This window comes from Mytilus californianus, unplaced genomic scaffold, assembly GCF_021869535.1.
Source record: "Mytilus californianus isolate M0D057914Y unplaced genomic scaffold, xbMytCali1.0.p SCAF_1, whole genome shotgun sequence".
NCBI classification, from domain to species: Eukaryota; Metazoa; Mollusca; class Bivalvia; order Mytilida; family Mytilidae; genus Mytilus; species Mytilus californianus.
Genome location: NW_026262581.1, coordinates 17,494,435 through 17,511,090, shown reverse-complemented (window position 1 = coordinate 17,511,090; position 16,656 = coordinate 17,494,435). Strand labels below are relative to the sequence as shown.

Genomic DNA, 16,656 nt, shown 5'->3' with positions numbered 1-16,656 from the left:
TGTTATGACTTTTGTATGGTTCCTTGTTTCTGAATTGACATTTTGAGAATCAAGAATCACAGAAAATTAATCATGGATGCGAAAAATGCATTGAAGACTTGGGAAATGTCAAACAGCGTTGAAAACGTTAATAGTATGGACGAAATATACAGATACGACAAGAGACAACAACAAGATATCCTTACAGCAAAGCCATGGGATAAAGAGTAATTTCAAAAAGGACAATATAATGCGTCCACTATACATATAATGTGTTTGTAATATAATGTAAATACACAGACACTTGTCTCTGAAAATTTTTTTTTCTATACCTGAATATATAACACAAGGTACCCAACTCGCATATTTGTAAGGGAATGGTCATTATTTATCAGCTGAGGGGGTCGGTTCAAATTTTTCACATTAAAAGGTTTTGTTGGCAACCCCCCCACGATTCTTATGAACCACATAATGACCCCCCCTGAGAACATAGTTTCAAAATTTTGACCAGCCCCCCCCCCCCCCCCCCCCCCCCCACCACCACCACCACCACCACCACCACCACCACCAAACAAAAAATTTATATCGATTAACAGTTGAGAGAAGATGATGACTGCAAGCTACAATGTAAGAAGTTGCACGCATTGACTTGAAAAATAGCTATGAGAAGTATGTGGACATTGACACTATCCGTAACAGAATACGCCATAAAGGGGTTTTCCTTGATTGCAATACTCATTTTCTTTGATTTTGAACTGATATTTCATAATACATTCTACACTATAGTTCTGTTATTCTATATAACATGTATAAGTAGCTTGAACTAATTAATTTGATAAAGATAATTTACTTTGTCTGGTTAGCAGTCATTAGTAAGTGACATTCTGTAAATATTATATTGCCTTGATGTTTCATCATGACCTTCCATATTCTTTATTTTGAAGCTGATGCAACTGATTTTAGAAAACATTTTTCAGTTGTATTAATATTCTTCTGTAAGAAAACCCTGAGTATACAATAGAGTTTTTCTTCTTGTTTTTTCTTTCTTTCGAATATGAATAGCTGACACATGCCAGAAAAAAAAATGGACAAAATAAGCATTTAAATGAAAACAAATATATATTGCTTTTTTACTTGAACCTTTATGAACAGAATGAAGTCATACCTTAATACAGATTGTCCCTGATTTTGAAACTGCTAATTCTTAAAAAGTTAAGCTTTTAAAGGCACAATTAGCCAAATTTGTTTATATACATGAGCATGTGCTATTATAAATGAATGGAATGACGTAAAAAAAAAAAACCCAGAAAATTCTTTGTTCCAATTTATTTGAATGCAACCTATAATTTTTCAATATTATATATAACCTTTCAATAATGAATTTCCCTCTGTTATGAATAAATGTAAATTTACTGTCTGACACAGAATTATTTGTGAATGAAAAAACATTAAAAAAAAAAGAGAAAACATGGCTCAATTCTTTTAATGTCTTTATTAAAATTTTGAAGTTTTGTAAATGTTTTTTGGATTTTAATTTTCTCATCATATAGTTATTTTTTTATTTCAATCCCACTCTTGGAAGTGCAACTGAAAATAACACATGACAAATATAACTGATTTTATGGTTCTAGTCCTTCCTGGATCAAATATGTACAAAAATGTACATGATTTATTTGAGATAAAGAAATATATATGTAGGTTAATAATCATATGAACATTCAATATTCTATTTCAATGTGAAAAATGTTTTACGAAACCCCAGTGTCTTGTTTTGTGTGTGTGAATGCCATGCTGCCCAACAAGGGCCCTCGATTTGAACATTAAAAATTCTTTTTATTATTCGATATCTTTGAAATAATTTCATAAAATAATTATACATATTTACAAATGATTTTAGAACGTACACACCTTTTACAGTCCTATATCTATCATAAGAAATCGCATCAAAATGATTTGAACACTTCAGAAAGTTGAAATACACATGTTCAGAAACTTTTAAAACTCATTGTTTCCTGTGGTCATAACTAGAGACAAATGTTTTATACAGTTGTTAATCTTGAGATAAGTCGGATTGTAAACTTTCACATCCTACTTGTCCTATGGATAATCATGGAACTATTATATTGAATATAATAGTTCCATGGGACAATGAACCATAACAGATGACTGTGATAAGGAGTGATCAGATTCACTACCCTTGAGAAATTAGGCATCCTTCAAGTGCTCACTGTACATGACCAAAGATTTAATAATGACAGAAATTATTTAAAAGATTGCACACTCACTTCAATATCGTCAACAATTTATATGCTTGTCAGACATAAAAACTTTCATTGTGTGACCCCCCCAGTCAAATAAAATTTTTGATGGCAACCCCCCCAGCTGTATGATATTTTTGGTAGTGACCCCCCCTAAAATGAACCGACCCCCTCAGCTGATAAATAATGACTGTTCCCTAAGATGAAACTCTGTATCGAACTTTTGTTATATTGTAAGAATGCATTGTGACCTCACAATTTCCATTGAAAAAGCATGCATACATTTGTAGTACGAATTCATATGACCTACGAAAACATATGATCTGAACATATATGAAATATATCTATCGCTGGGAATAACTTCAATAAGTCATATATCAGTACCTATAGCGAAAGTTGAATCCGCGCATCTAGTCAAATCAGCTCCTAATTAAAGTCATTTCAGCACCAAATATTATTTCTCCCTTTTTCATTCCTTTTTATTTGAGGTATGGGGACAAAAGTATTTCTTTATTTTTTAGATAAAAAAATCTATATCTATATCTACATATAGATGTTTGCAAAACAAACAATTTAAAAGAAAATTAAAAAGATACATTTCGTACATCGTTAAAAAATCAGCACATGCAATTAAGCAGACAGCATACACAATAAAAATTTATCAGTTGGTTTGCTGTTTGAAGTTTTCTCAATATTTTATAAATTAATGTTTTGATTGGTTATCCTTTTGAAAAACTTATGAACTTATATTAGTTAAAACATTAACCAATTTGTTGTTTTAACCATTTTCACGTAGTTTTTTTGGTTTTATAATTAAAAAAACTTAAATTAAGCAAAGAAGCCATTATCCAATCTGTTGTTTAATCCACAGATGAGTATAAATCAAAAAATAAAACACAAATTTAATCAATGATTTTTCTGCATTTCCTGTCTACTTGTATGAATTGAATAATGCTGGCACCATTTTTGTGAGTTTACTAGCAATGTGCAGTTGTCATGAAATAGAAGTTCCTTTGTAATATAAGTTCCAATAGAACAGATATCATGGCATTTTTATTACAGAGTTTCCATTGGAACTTCTGTTATGCATGACTAATAATATGTTGCCACCTCGAGTGAAAATATTAAAAAAAATATGTGAAAAAACAGAGTTTACTTTCAAAACATAATGTGAAGATGAAGGTTTTCTAGAAAGAGCCTACCTGATGAAGGTGATTTTAGTAAGAGCCTATCCGATGAAGGTTTTCTAGAAAGAGCCTACCAGATGAAGGTGATTTTAGTAAGAGCCTATCCGATGAAGGTTTTCTAGAAAGAGCCTACCTGATGAAGGTGATTTTAGTAAAAGCCTATCCGATGAAGGTTTTCTAGAAAGAGCCTACCTGATGAAGGTGATTTTAGTAAGAGCCTATCCGATGAAGGTTTTCTAGAAAGAGCCTACCTGATGAAGGTGATTTTAGTAAAAGCCTATCCGATGAAGGTTTTCTAGAAAGAGCCTACCAGATGAAGGTGATTTTAGTAAGAGTCTATCCGTTGATGGTTTTCTAGAAAGAGCCTACCTGATGAAGGTGATTTTAGTAAAAGCCATTCCGTTGCCAAAATTACTACTTTGGGTGCCAAATTAACCAGGTCCCGATTTGACTAGGTGCCGAATTGACTATACCGGGTGCCGATTTGACCAGGTGCTGAAGTGACAAGAATTCATATTCCATAGCTGCAGAACTGTACGTACATGTAGCTATTAGGTCCACATGATATTTTTTGACAATTTGCTGACCTAAAAGCTAATTAAGGTTCCGCAGCTATACATGTATATCCCACTGAAAATTGGTTGCAAACTTTCGTTATATATCCCACTGAAACTTGTTATGTTGTACATCTACATGTACCTTAAATTGTCTACAAAAGGATGTATGACACACCTATTTCTGCTGTGAGGTTTATTCCTAGAAGGCCTTCAAAGAAGGTCGACTGAAAATTATTTTGTTTTCTGACAGTGAAATGACAAGAGAACTTTATAGATTGTTTTGAGGAGAAATCCATGCATGTTTTGCAGCTAATCTACTGTTTTGAACCCAAACTACATAGATGAAGATATGTCTTCTTTACTTACCTTTGGAGTAGTAAAGCCTTAGGAAATAGGAAACATTAATGGGGAGGCCATAAACATTGATCATGTTTCTGTGCTTGCACCATTAATTGATAAGGCAAGAATAAAATATGATTATGACCAATTTAAGATCATACTAAAATCAATCTGTTGTTAACTCTTGAATATGTCTGAAGTTAATTTGTAAAAGACTATTCTGATTTATTTCCAGATTTGTAACACTGGCTTGAATGGGCATTAGCTACAAGATATAAAAAAATTGAAATATGACTTTTTTTTGGTTCAAGAATTAATGAAAGTGAAATAGTGAATAATTCGACCTCATTGAATCCATATTCATGTGACTTTCAATTTAACCCCTTACCTAGAGATTGGTTATGCATGTATTAGGCGTGTTCAGCCATTTTAAAAAAGGAAAAGAATGTCAACATTGAAAATGAATCAAAGGTGAACCATTTCGTTAACTGATTCGATCCACAAAAATCATTCTTATAAGGTAAAAATTATGATTAACTTGTTTTTTTTAATCTATAACATGAAATCAATCAGACCTAGAAAAGTCCCATTGCACGTGGTCGCTATCTATTTATATTTATATTTAAATTTAAACATAAATGTAAATAGATAGCGACCACAGGAGGCACAGGGTTAGAGTCTATTCAGTCAGAACCCTCTTCCATGATACCAATCAGCATGTAAACAGTTTCATGCTTTAAGTTGCAACTGTTCTTGTGCTTCAGTCTGTTTAGTTAAGAAAATCACCTTTTCACATGCAACAGAGGTAACTGGTGACGTTAACATTATTTAATGGGGCATAAGTTGTCAAATTCATGTTCACAGATTTGTCTCAAATTCTCATATTTGATTTATACTATATATCCAAATTACGATAAGTCTGAGATAAACAATTAACAATGCATAGACTTGATAATATATATCAGCATTTCATGTGTATTTTAGTCTAGATGCCCTCTAACTAACCATCTAGATGACCTCCGAAGACTGCCGACTGTCACATCTCATTTCCATAGAGATTATTTGGCCATGCCCCCTCAGTCATGGTCTATTGAACTTGAAACTTTTGCTTGCTTTACATCTATTAGTTTGCGATAAGGTCAGTTTAAGAAGAAGCACTAGTGGTAGGTCAATGATATTTGGTATGTATTAGCATTGGCACATCTGATTTCCCTAAAAAATTCTTGGCTCCACCCCCTCAGTCATGGTTTGTTGACTTTGAATGTTTTCATAGTTTACAAGTTAAGTTTGTGATTAGATCAGTTATGAGGAACTGCTAATGTTAAGTCAATGATATTTGGTATGTAGTTGTATTAGCATTTACAAGTCTCTTTTCCATGGTGATTATATGGCCCCATCCCCTCAGCATGGTACAATGACTTTGAAAATTTTACATGGTTTACAAATTAAATTTGTGTGTAGGTTATTTTAAAAGGAACCAGTTATTATCAGTGAGTGGTATTTGATATACAGTTTTATAAGCATGGGCATTTCTCATTTCCATTGGGTTATTTGGTCCTGCACCAAAAATCATGGTTCATTGACTTTGAATGTTATACATAGTTTACATGTTTAAATACTGACATTTGAATTCTATATTTGCATTATACTATTAAAATTACAAAAAGGTGAGACATATCTCTGTGTCAACAGTTTATATATTATTGTTATCAGTCTGATGTGGTGCCTTGGTACATATCTCAGTTATCTAAAATCAATCACCATGATTGTTTATGAATACTATTCTCTAAAAAAAAAAGAACAAGGCAGTGATTGAGTCACCTTACAGTCTTCAACTAAGGTAAAATACAAAACAGTACAACAAACAACATACAGAAAAAAACACTTTTATTGACCCCCAAATTCAGGAAAAGACTCATAATTGTTTTAGATAGGAGTCCCTGGACTCATTGTTTTTGTGAGAGAGTGAGAATCCTGCAGTTTATATAAGATTAATCCAACAGATAAAAAGTTACCAGGTTAATCCTCCAGTTTGCAAACATAAAGTCTACATTAAAAAAAAGTCTAGCAAAATACTGTTTAGCTTATCATGCTCATTTAAAACAACTTCTCGTGCTTAAATCATTTGGACTGAAAGCTAAATATAGTTGTCTCATTGGCAATAATACTGCATCTCATTTTTAGAATGTACATATTTAGATGGTTCTACACCAGTCCTTAACATGTTTAATGTTTATTTAGAAACATGAAATAACCTTATAATTGTCTACCTATATACATGTTATAATTGTCTACCTATCTGTTTTATTTTTAGTCCACACTACTTCAAACACATCAAAGTTTCAGCTTTAGCTTTACTTAAAATGGTGATGCATGCCAGGTCAGGCGGTAATCTTGAAATCATGGGCCTCCTTCTGGGGAAAGTAGATGGCAGCACAATGATTGTAATGGACAGTTTTGCACTGCCTGTAGAAGGGACAGAAACCAGGGTGAATGCCCAGTCACAAGCCTATGAATATATGGCTGCTTATACAGAATCTGCTAAACAGGTAACACTTATTAAGGATCTTCTCTATATCTGTATCACCAGCCTCAGCTATTCATAAGATCATTAGATTATAAAAATAAACCCAAATTAAACCGTATTGTTTTAGGAATTTCAGCTACAGAAATTCAATCTGATGAATGAGTTATTAGATGTTCCTGATATTGATATATATATATATATATCTTTTACATTGATATCCACTTCCATTTCATGTTGCTCTATAGTGTTATTGTTTATCTTGTGATAAGGTTTTCAGATTTTTTAACTTTTAATTAATGGGTCCAATTAAAATAAGAAAATGTAAAATTAACATTTTTGACCTTGTTTCTCTTTTCAGTTTTGCAGGTAAAAACCATAGTCATTTATTGATACTTAAGAGATGTCACGATGTCACAATGTTATGTGGTCTGCCTTTTATGTCTCTTTAATTTGTATTAGGTAATCCATTGTTCAGAGGTGCACTCGATTATGCTATAATCATGATAATGTTATATTATTTAGTATTACATTCTAGAAAGATGTTCTTTCTAATTTATTGTCATATAAAAGAATATTCATTATTATTATTATTATTATTATTATACTATTTTTTCTGGGAAATACTGAAATTGTTGTATCTTTAAAAAGAACAAAGTGGACTCCTGCTTCCCGGGCAGTTGGTTTAATTGTAAACAAGAATCCTAAGTCTTCATCCTGGGCAACTGAGGAAATTGTAAACAGGAATTTTTTTTTAATAAACAAGTATCTATTTAAAAAAAAAGAAGAAGAGATATGCAGATGTTTTTACTCCCAGACATCATTTTTTAATATTTCAATGTGTGAATTTTCAATTCTATAAATGGTGTTCGTCAAAATATTTTATAATATCCTTACATATATATATATTTGATTGTATACATAACAGGTTGGGAGATTAGAGAATGCTATAGGTTGGTACCATAGCCATCCAGGATACGGTTGTTGGTTGTCTGGTATAGACGTCAGTACACAGATGTTGAACCAGCAGTTCCAGGAACCATTTGTTGCTATTGTGGTAACATTATTATTATACATTACCTTAATTTGAGTGAAAGATAGACATATTGTTTGTGTGCAAACTGGATATTACCATATATTGTCAGTATTAATGATTTATATTTGTTAGTATAAGTTATATCATATAAAACATATAGTTTTCCTAATGTTTTGGTTGTTATTTCCAAAAATCAGATTTTCATCTTACCAGCATGAAAAAATATTAACACATAGCTAGATTAATAGGGATTTTGGTCTTTTGAAGATTTAAACACATAAAAGAAAGGATATACGGTATATTACACACAAACAGACACTAATACACACACTCCAAATTTCAAACTATCTAACCACTTTATGGTTTTGTGGGAAAGACAACCTATTATAATTACAAGGAGATCAAATTCATTCAAGATAACAAATGTGATTCTCGTACACCTCTTTATTTATTTAAACAGATAGATCCAGTTAGAACTATTTCAGCAGGAAAAGTCAACATTGGTGCATTCAGGACATACCCAAAGGTAATACTTAGTTCTTTTGTAAAAAATATGCTTTTACCATTATAAAGAATAAATACATATTCAGTATAATAATCACATTCTTTAAAAGACCATGAATGTGTTAAATATACTTTAGACAATATCAAATGATATGTAAGGAAAATCACAGAGAAGATTTTCATTTAACATGCAAATGTACTAAAACAAAAAGAAATACTTTAAAACTTAAAATGAATTTTTTACTTTGAGTGGTTTTTGGTAGAATGATTTTTTTGCGAAAATGCCTGTTTGACCTTGGCTAGAGGTTACTCTTAAGATCCTCAGTGTTGTGTCTGACACAGGTATCCCACTGAATTTTTACAAAGGTTTAACTTCTTGCTTCACAGTAATTGAACATACTGCACAATTGTTCATCTTACTATGCTTGATGATGTTTAAGTGACATGTGCAACCTAGGATCAAAGGTCAGTAACATTAATGCAAAGTTATTGAAAAAAAGTTTTTACAAAAATGCAAAGCTCTTTTGTATCAAGGATTAATGAAAAGAAAATTTAAACAGATATAAAAGATTTTAAATTAACTTTTGTTTTTTTGTATGCCTGAAGAGGCAAGGTGGTTGTTTGTGAATTTTATATTGTCTATATTTAACAAACCAAAATGTTTTAAACTTTTTTATTTGAGCCGCTTCAACAAAGTTTTCTGTTATCTATTGATTTGTCTTTTCTCAGGGTTATAAGCCACCAGATGAAGGTCCATCTGAATACCAGTCTATACCTCTCAGTAAAATAGAAGATTTTGGTGTACACTGTAAACAGTAAGTCATTACTATGTATAGATCCTTGAAAAGTTTTTTTGTATCCGCTCAAAAGAAGGGGTATATTGGTTTACCTCTGTTTATCCTTCTGTTTGTAATACATTTCTGTCACATTTTTCTCAGCAAACATATGCCATAGGTTCTTGATATATGACACCAAGGTCAATCTGGTTATGCCATGTCATGTGACACGTTTTCAGTTACTTCAATGTACCACTTCCTCTGTGCTTGAAACTTATATCTTTAAAATGTCATGCACATATATCAGTGTATATGAAGTTTATTTCACATTTTCCTCAACAACTACATGTTATACCATCTTGATGTATGTAGGGGTATAATTAGTTAGCATTATCTCATAGTAAATATTTTTTTTCATTAAAAAAAAAATCTGTAGTAACAAAAAATAGAAGAAAAAATGAAATTAAAGCTATGTTTTGTATTTCTTATGAAAAGTTTTCTCTAATGAAACTTTACAAAAAAAGTGTCAAACTTATTACTGTAAATTGGGTTATTTTGGTTGTAGTTTTATTTTGGTTTATTTGGTTCCTCCAATGAAAGTGCCAAAATTAAACACACGAAAATAAAGCAAACACTAAAAATTGAAATGTCAAAATCGCATACCGGTACGACAATGTGTAATGCTAATTGTTGGGGAAAATATTTTATGTTATTATATCTTCCGTATATTTCCTACAATTCTAAACATAGCCAAATCTGCAAATAAATACCTGGTATACTTTGACAACAACACTATACAATTTTTACTTAATTGTCAATTTTCTGAAATTGTTAAGAAAACACAATATGAATTTGCATTCACACATGTCATAAATATGCCAAGCTATTGCTGATTAGACGCCGTTATTGGTAATTAGAATATCAAAACTCCTTGTAATCCTTTATCTTCAATTAATTAACATGTACTGCCAGAGGCATAAGGATTAAAATTTTAATCCTTGATTGGCAACCGATTAACATATTGTACTGCAATAGAGATGATTAAAATTTATTTCATATGATATTTGTAAAAAATAAATAATCTATTTAGAAAGTGATTTTAATGTTTAAGATTTTATTTCGTATTTTCTTTCAGCTTTGAAACTCGATATAAGGAATTATTTGCAATTGCATCCGTATCCGATTCCTTCCTTAAATTCACTTTGTCGTGTTTCTAGTGTGAGAAATTCAATGATATTTTGTCAATAAACGGGTAAATAAAGGCAAATATGAATGAGCTTGCTCACAACCGTTGTTCTAAAATTAAACATATCAGTTGGACAAAGCACCAAAATTACACACACCAAAATAAAACACATGCCTTTTGAGAGAAAAGGGCCAAAATATCCCGACGCCAAAATTTCCCAATTTACAGTATTCCAGTATCAAACGGTCTTCAACAGCAATGTTTAGAGCTGAATAACAGTTAAAATATATGATTATATGAAAATTTGTTGTAAAATCCTAAAAGGTTATTATCTAAAACTCATTAATGTTCAAATTCCAGCAAAAATTTATCTTATTCTGGCAGAAGTACAATGTACTGTGTGTGTCACAATTATATAAGAAAAGGAATTTAATAATGTAGTAAAGAGCAACCTTTGTCACAATATGTTTAAATTATCTTGATAAGTAGTTTATTTTTAATTTCAGGTATTTTTCATTAGATATTTCTTACTTCAAATCATCATTAGATAGAAAGTTATTAGAATCACTGTGGAACAAATACTGGGTTAATACCCTCAGTTCTTCAAGTCTTCTCACAGTAAGTAGGATTGAAATTTTATGGTATATAAAGTGTGTCTTTATTGTAAAGAAATCAGGCTGATTTTATTTTTCAAGCCTGTTGTTATATTCCTGCTCGAAAGGAGGGATAAACTTCTTTAGTACGTCTGTCTGTCCATTTCCAACCATCTTTCCATGTGTCCATCCATCCCATAAAATTCTGTTGCATTTTTTTTTTCAGGAATTACAAATCAGAACTTCCTGAAATTTGCTATCAGTCTTCATGTGAACAAACTATACCCTGTAATACAGTTTCAGTTTGATAATTTGTCAGTCAAAAATACATTATCATCAGTCTAATTCTCACTTGTGTCTGACATTTGGACTAACATGGTAGCAACATATGTCAGACTTTTCAAATTTTTATCTGTCTAATAATGAGGATTTACACTTTAAAAAAACTCCTGCTTTATGTAACAAATGTGCATTAAACTACAGTATATGTTTTAATCTATTTTGAATAGAATAGTGACTATACCACAGGACAGGTGTTTGACTTGGCAGATAAATTAGAGCAGTCAGAGGCACAGTTAGGGAGAGGAGGGTTCATGTTAGGGATGGAGAATCATGAAAGGAAATCTGAAGATAAACTGGCAAAGGCTACAAAGGATGGGTAAGTAATATTATAAGGCAGGCAAGTTAGGGAGAGGAGGGTTCATGTTGGGGATGGAGAACCATGAAAGGAAATCTGAAGATAAACTGGCAAAGGCTACAAAGGATGGGTAATATAAAGCATTACTTTTATGTTGACTTCTATTTATGTTTGTGCATTCACCATCCTATAAAAAAAAACTAGGGGACTTGAGGAAAGTTACCAATTGAAGTGCCATATTTGTTTTGCAGGAATATGAATAATTTATTCTGTTTAAGTGTCTTTATACAAAATATTATTTTGCCAACTTTTGTTTTTAAAGTCAAATTGGCAGAGAGAGATTAAAGCATTTAGAATAAGTTGTTATTAAATGACAAATGATAAAAAATGTCATATTTGACAATTTTGTATGTAGTCCTAACAATATGCCCCTTTTAACAATTGGGATATTCAATCCTATGCTTGAATGGTTGAGAAGTTTTTAAAGTTTTTAAATGATATAAAATGAATAAATTGTGTTATACTGCAACTTAAAAATAAATGTCAATTTGACAAATAAGAAAAGGATTTTATATTTTGTCATGGCATAAAAGGAATAACCAGAACGATAATAAAGCAGATCATTTAAAAATCTGTGGGAATGTTTATACATACTTTATTATTTGTTTATTATTTTTTAGATGCAAAACAACTATGGAATCTCTTCATGGACTTATGTCTCAAGTGATCAAAGACAGACTATTTAACCAAGTTCATTTAGTCAAATAATGCCATAGTTTTTATAATAAACATTCAAATTTGTTCATGTGTAAAAAGAAATGTTCCAACAGGCCAGAATTGTAAGAATATATTTGTACGGTAGGAAAAGACACTGGTTATCATTTCTCTTTCAAAAACAATGTCAAAAATAAGTGTCTAATTGACATATATCATCAAAATACTGTAGGTATGTCATGTGATTCTGATTATATCTTTTTATTTGTTATCATGAATATATACATAAATGATAGAAATGTGAATCATTTGTTTTTCTGCTTTATAATTGACAAAGGAGAAATTCAAAATTGGTTGTTTATTTTAAGCCCAACTGACCAATTGATTTGAGTGACTGCTTTCACTTATATAGTCTCTCAATTACTACAAATTCAAATAGTAGCCTATTTATTCTCTAAGGGAACGACCTTTTAACTTCAAAGGGGAGGTTATGGTTTTTTCCTAAAAAAATATTCTGATCCCCAATTTGATGAAAAAAATATTGTGGCTAAGCAGATGACAAAAAAAAATATTCTGAATCCAACTACATGTGATGATCAGGATAGCTAAATAGTTAAGGAGATAAGAGATGTTAAGTTTTATGTTTGGAGGATATACAAATATCTTCTCATTGTAGAATTGTTTCACAAAATGAACAAACAATAAAGCTGCTCTGTTTAAGATTAAAAGTAGCATCACATATAAACAAATGGTTACAGTTACCATTTTGGACCAATATTTAAAAGACAAGACTCTCACTATATGTATTGATGACTATAATATCTAAACCAAAGTTTTTGATCACATAGCAACATTTCTGATCACATAGCGACATATAACGGTTGAGCAGGTAAAGGCAGGTATACAGAATCATACCTAGGAAGATAGTAACCCTATGAAAGAAAACTAGATTTTGATTATAGGTCTTTTGGATGTTGCAAGGTCCATCTTCTTATTGCATATGCAAAATATAATAATTACTGAGTAAAGGTAACAAGCCTTTTTATTTAAAAGAAATATGTTCACTATGGCAGTTCCCTGAAAGTGATTGAGTTAAAATTTACCAATTGTTTTTCTTATTTCACTTTGCCCCATGGTTCATATAAGTCAAACATGTACGTCGTTAACTTGTATAAGGGCGTTGACCCATCGCACAAGTATATGCAGTACATTTGTTGTGACCTCATTTAAGTGTTGCACTTTAAAAGAGAGGTGAAAGATACCAAAAGTAGAAAATAAACTGACAATGGCAGGGCAAAAAACGAAAAACTACCAAAAGACAAATAACAGTATGCAAAACACAACATAGAAAACTAAAGACTGAGCAACATGAACCCCATCAAAAACCTGGGGTGATCTCTGGTGCTCTGGAAGGGTTAGCAGATCCTGCTCCACATGTCACGGCCCTCGTGTTACTCTTATAAAATATGTTGATAAGCTATATCAAGTGAATTAAAAGAATGTTTACAGGTAAAGGTTAAAAAAAACAGGCTTTTTATTTATATGGTAGATGTGAAAGGTGCTATACAAGCCTGGTCTTGAAGGCATCTTGTCATCAATGTGGTAATGTTTTCCATATCTTGATTATTCTGGCAAAAAAAGTTGTGTATGTATTGTTCTCCTGTGTAACCAAGTCTGATGAAATGTTCCAGGGGAGATTTTTTTTTGTGCCTTGTTGCTTGCATGATATAGTCTGATATCGGTATTGCTATGTTTTTGTCTCGCCTTGACAGAGTCAAAAAGCGAGACATAGGTATGCTGTTTTTCGGCATTGGTGACAGCGGCATCGTCAACAATTTAATTTTTTTGTGATTAGGTCAGTTTCTGGGGAACCATTAGTGGTAGGTTAATGATATTTGTTATGCAGTTGTATTAGCATTGACACATCTGGTTTCCATGGAGCTTGTTTGGCCCTGTACCTTCAGTCATGGTTAATTGGCTGAATATTTTGCATAACTCAAATGTTAAGGTATTGCTATTTTAATTTCAACATTTGCATTTTACTATCAAAATAACAAAACAGTGAGACATATCTCTGTGTTAACAGTTTATTAAGAAAAGCTTTTAGGAAAAAAAGTGAACTTGAAATTGTTCGCGGTTGTTGAAGTAGTGGTTATTTCGACCTTTCTAGAAGAGCTACTCTTTGGGGATACATTTAGCAGATATGTGTTGGACCATTTCTAATTGGTATATTAGTTTCTGTTGGTATGGGCCCACAAACTGATGACAAGTGAAAGGTAAGATGGACGTTTGATCGTTTCTGGAAATTTTCCAAAGTTTCTCCTCCGAAAACCTTTTGATCAACTTGGTGGTAATGTTGTTCATATGTTTATCTAAAGACAGTGTTAAGGTGATCTCCACCCAAAGGTATGGATTGTGTTGTACAGTGTTTAGTATGTGGTCATTCATATTGTATGGATAAAAGCTGAGATTCTTTCCTTTGCATATTGTTAACTAATGCTCCGTGTTGAAGGCCGTACCTTGACCTATAATGGTTTACTTTTATAAATTGTAACTTGGATGGAGAGTTGTCTCATTGGCACTCATACCACATCTTCCTATATCTAATAACATCTTGTCGCATTGAAAACAATCTGCCATTTTTCCTGACCAACTGGGAAGGGATGTTAAGTCCAGCTGTACTTTTTCACAGTTGTCTCTGGATGATACTGTTAAGTACAACAGACTATCATCAACGAATAATCGTATAGAAAATGAGATATTGTTTCCTATATCGTCGCTTAACACCAAAAACATGAGAGGTCTTAGCACAGTTTCTTGTGATTCACCTGATTGAGCTTGAATTGATGAAGATTCCTCTCCAACCAGTACTTTCTGTTGTCTTGGTCATGACATCCCTTATCCAATGATGTTACCATTTATGCCATAATGATCTAGTTTCTTTATCAGTCTTGTTATTGGAAGAAACAGAAGCAGTCATTCCATGACTTTCGCCTTGTCAAATTACCCTAAAAACTTTTTTCCCCGACATTTGTCAAATTTCTAGAGATCATTGTTCCATGTAATCGTTTTGTCAATTCTAATAGTTTGGCCTATATCCGTCCAATATTCTACGGCTGAGGTTGTCTATTAACACTTGCTTACCCTTCCTGGGCACATGAGATTACGCTTCAGTTTTTGGTGGTGTTCGTTCTCTATGAAATGTTATGTGAACTGATGGTCTTTTTCGTCATTTTTCCTTTTTTGAAATTGTATTGTCAGCTGATATTCTACTTATGAATTTTGGATGGCTCACACGGTATCTTCCATCTCTTTGTTTTACCACAACTGGGACAAAGTCACTGCTGTTGGACATTTTTGATATTATTATGTCAGTTACATGCAATGCCTAAAACTAAGAAGATAGTAAAGAATACTGACTTGGACGACGCCCAAAAAGTAACCAGGAGAAGATCTGAGTTGTTAATAAACAAATCTTGTCAACAGATTAGAGTGTAACCTTCGCGGATCGGTATATGTCGGCGAAATAATAGGAAGGCTTTTCGATGGGGTTCGTGTTGCTCAGTCTTTAGTTTTCTGTGTTGTGTGTTTTGTGTACTGTCGTTTGTCTGTTTGTCTGTTTGTCTGTTTGTTTGTTGGTCTTTTTCCTTTTTAGCCATTGTGTTGTCAGTTTATTTTCGAATTATGCATGTTATAAGTTTGAAAGTTCCTTTGGTATCTTTCGCCTCTCTCCTTAACAACGGTATTTGCAGAATTACACCAGACATTTAAAACAATGCAAATGACATTGTTTATCAACATTTTTATCATTCTGATCATTCAATCTCTTTTAAGCGAGTTTACATAAACGGAAAAATATCCCACATGACTGACAATCATCATCTTGCAACTGTTTTAATTCGAGCGCCACTGTTGATTCTTATGTAGACTGCAGTCTGGCGTAAAATAAAATAGCCTGGTATCTGAAGAGATTTTGCAGCACCTTCCTATGCAAAAGGAATTCTACTGAATTCGTGAACTAGGAACTGCGACACCTTATGGTTGCAATAACAAAATTGATGGTATAGATTTTCTTTCTAGTCCTTCCTGTAGCTCGGTGAATGTAAGGAATATTTTCAAGTCTTCTCGACGTAGACACAGCCATGGTCATCATCATTATTCATCTACTCTTCATGATGTTTCGTTAATAATTTAACCTTCGATTTATACAGAAGCAGTTGGGTATTAGTAACTTTCGCACGAAGCTATTATTATATCCCCTTACGAAACTTCATTATCTACAACTTATTTTTGAACCCCCATTCAAACCAACACCAGCTGACAGCTATCATCTCAGATATTGCCCGTCACAGACTTTTCAAACAGG

General features: G+C 32.2%; 1 protein-coding gene across 1 annotated transcript; it reads left to right on the top strand.

Annotated features, from left to right (window-relative positions):
• On the top strand, positions 1-12,595 carry LOC127700339 (COP9 signalosome complex subunit 5). The gene is made up of 8 exons (XM_052203762.1): positions 1-206; positions 6,635-6,869; positions 7,773-7,901; positions 8,341-8,406; positions 9,114-9,199; positions 10,853-10,964; positions 11,449-11,597; positions 12,257-12,595. Exons 1-8 carry the CDS (start codon positions 73-75, stop codon positions 12,342-12,344), a joined length of 999 nt encoding a protein of 332 aa, XP_052059722.1. The 5' UTR covers positions 1-72; the 3' UTR covers positions 12,345-12,595.
• The last annotated feature ends 4,061 nt before the right edge of the window (positions 12,596-16,656 follow it).

Coding starts and splice junctions, on each gene's coding strand:
- LOC127700339 (XM_052203762.1), top strand. CDS start 73: ATGGATGCGAAAAATGCATTGAAGACTTGGGAAATGTCAAACAGCGTT. Junction 8,407..9,113: donor CATTCAGGACATACCCAAAG/GTAATACTTAGT, acceptor GTCTTTTCTCAG/GGTTATAAGCCACCAGATGA. Junction 10,965..11,448: donor GTTCTTCAAGTCTTCTCACA/GTAAGTAGGATT, acceptor TATTTTGAATAG/AATAGTGACTATACCACAGG.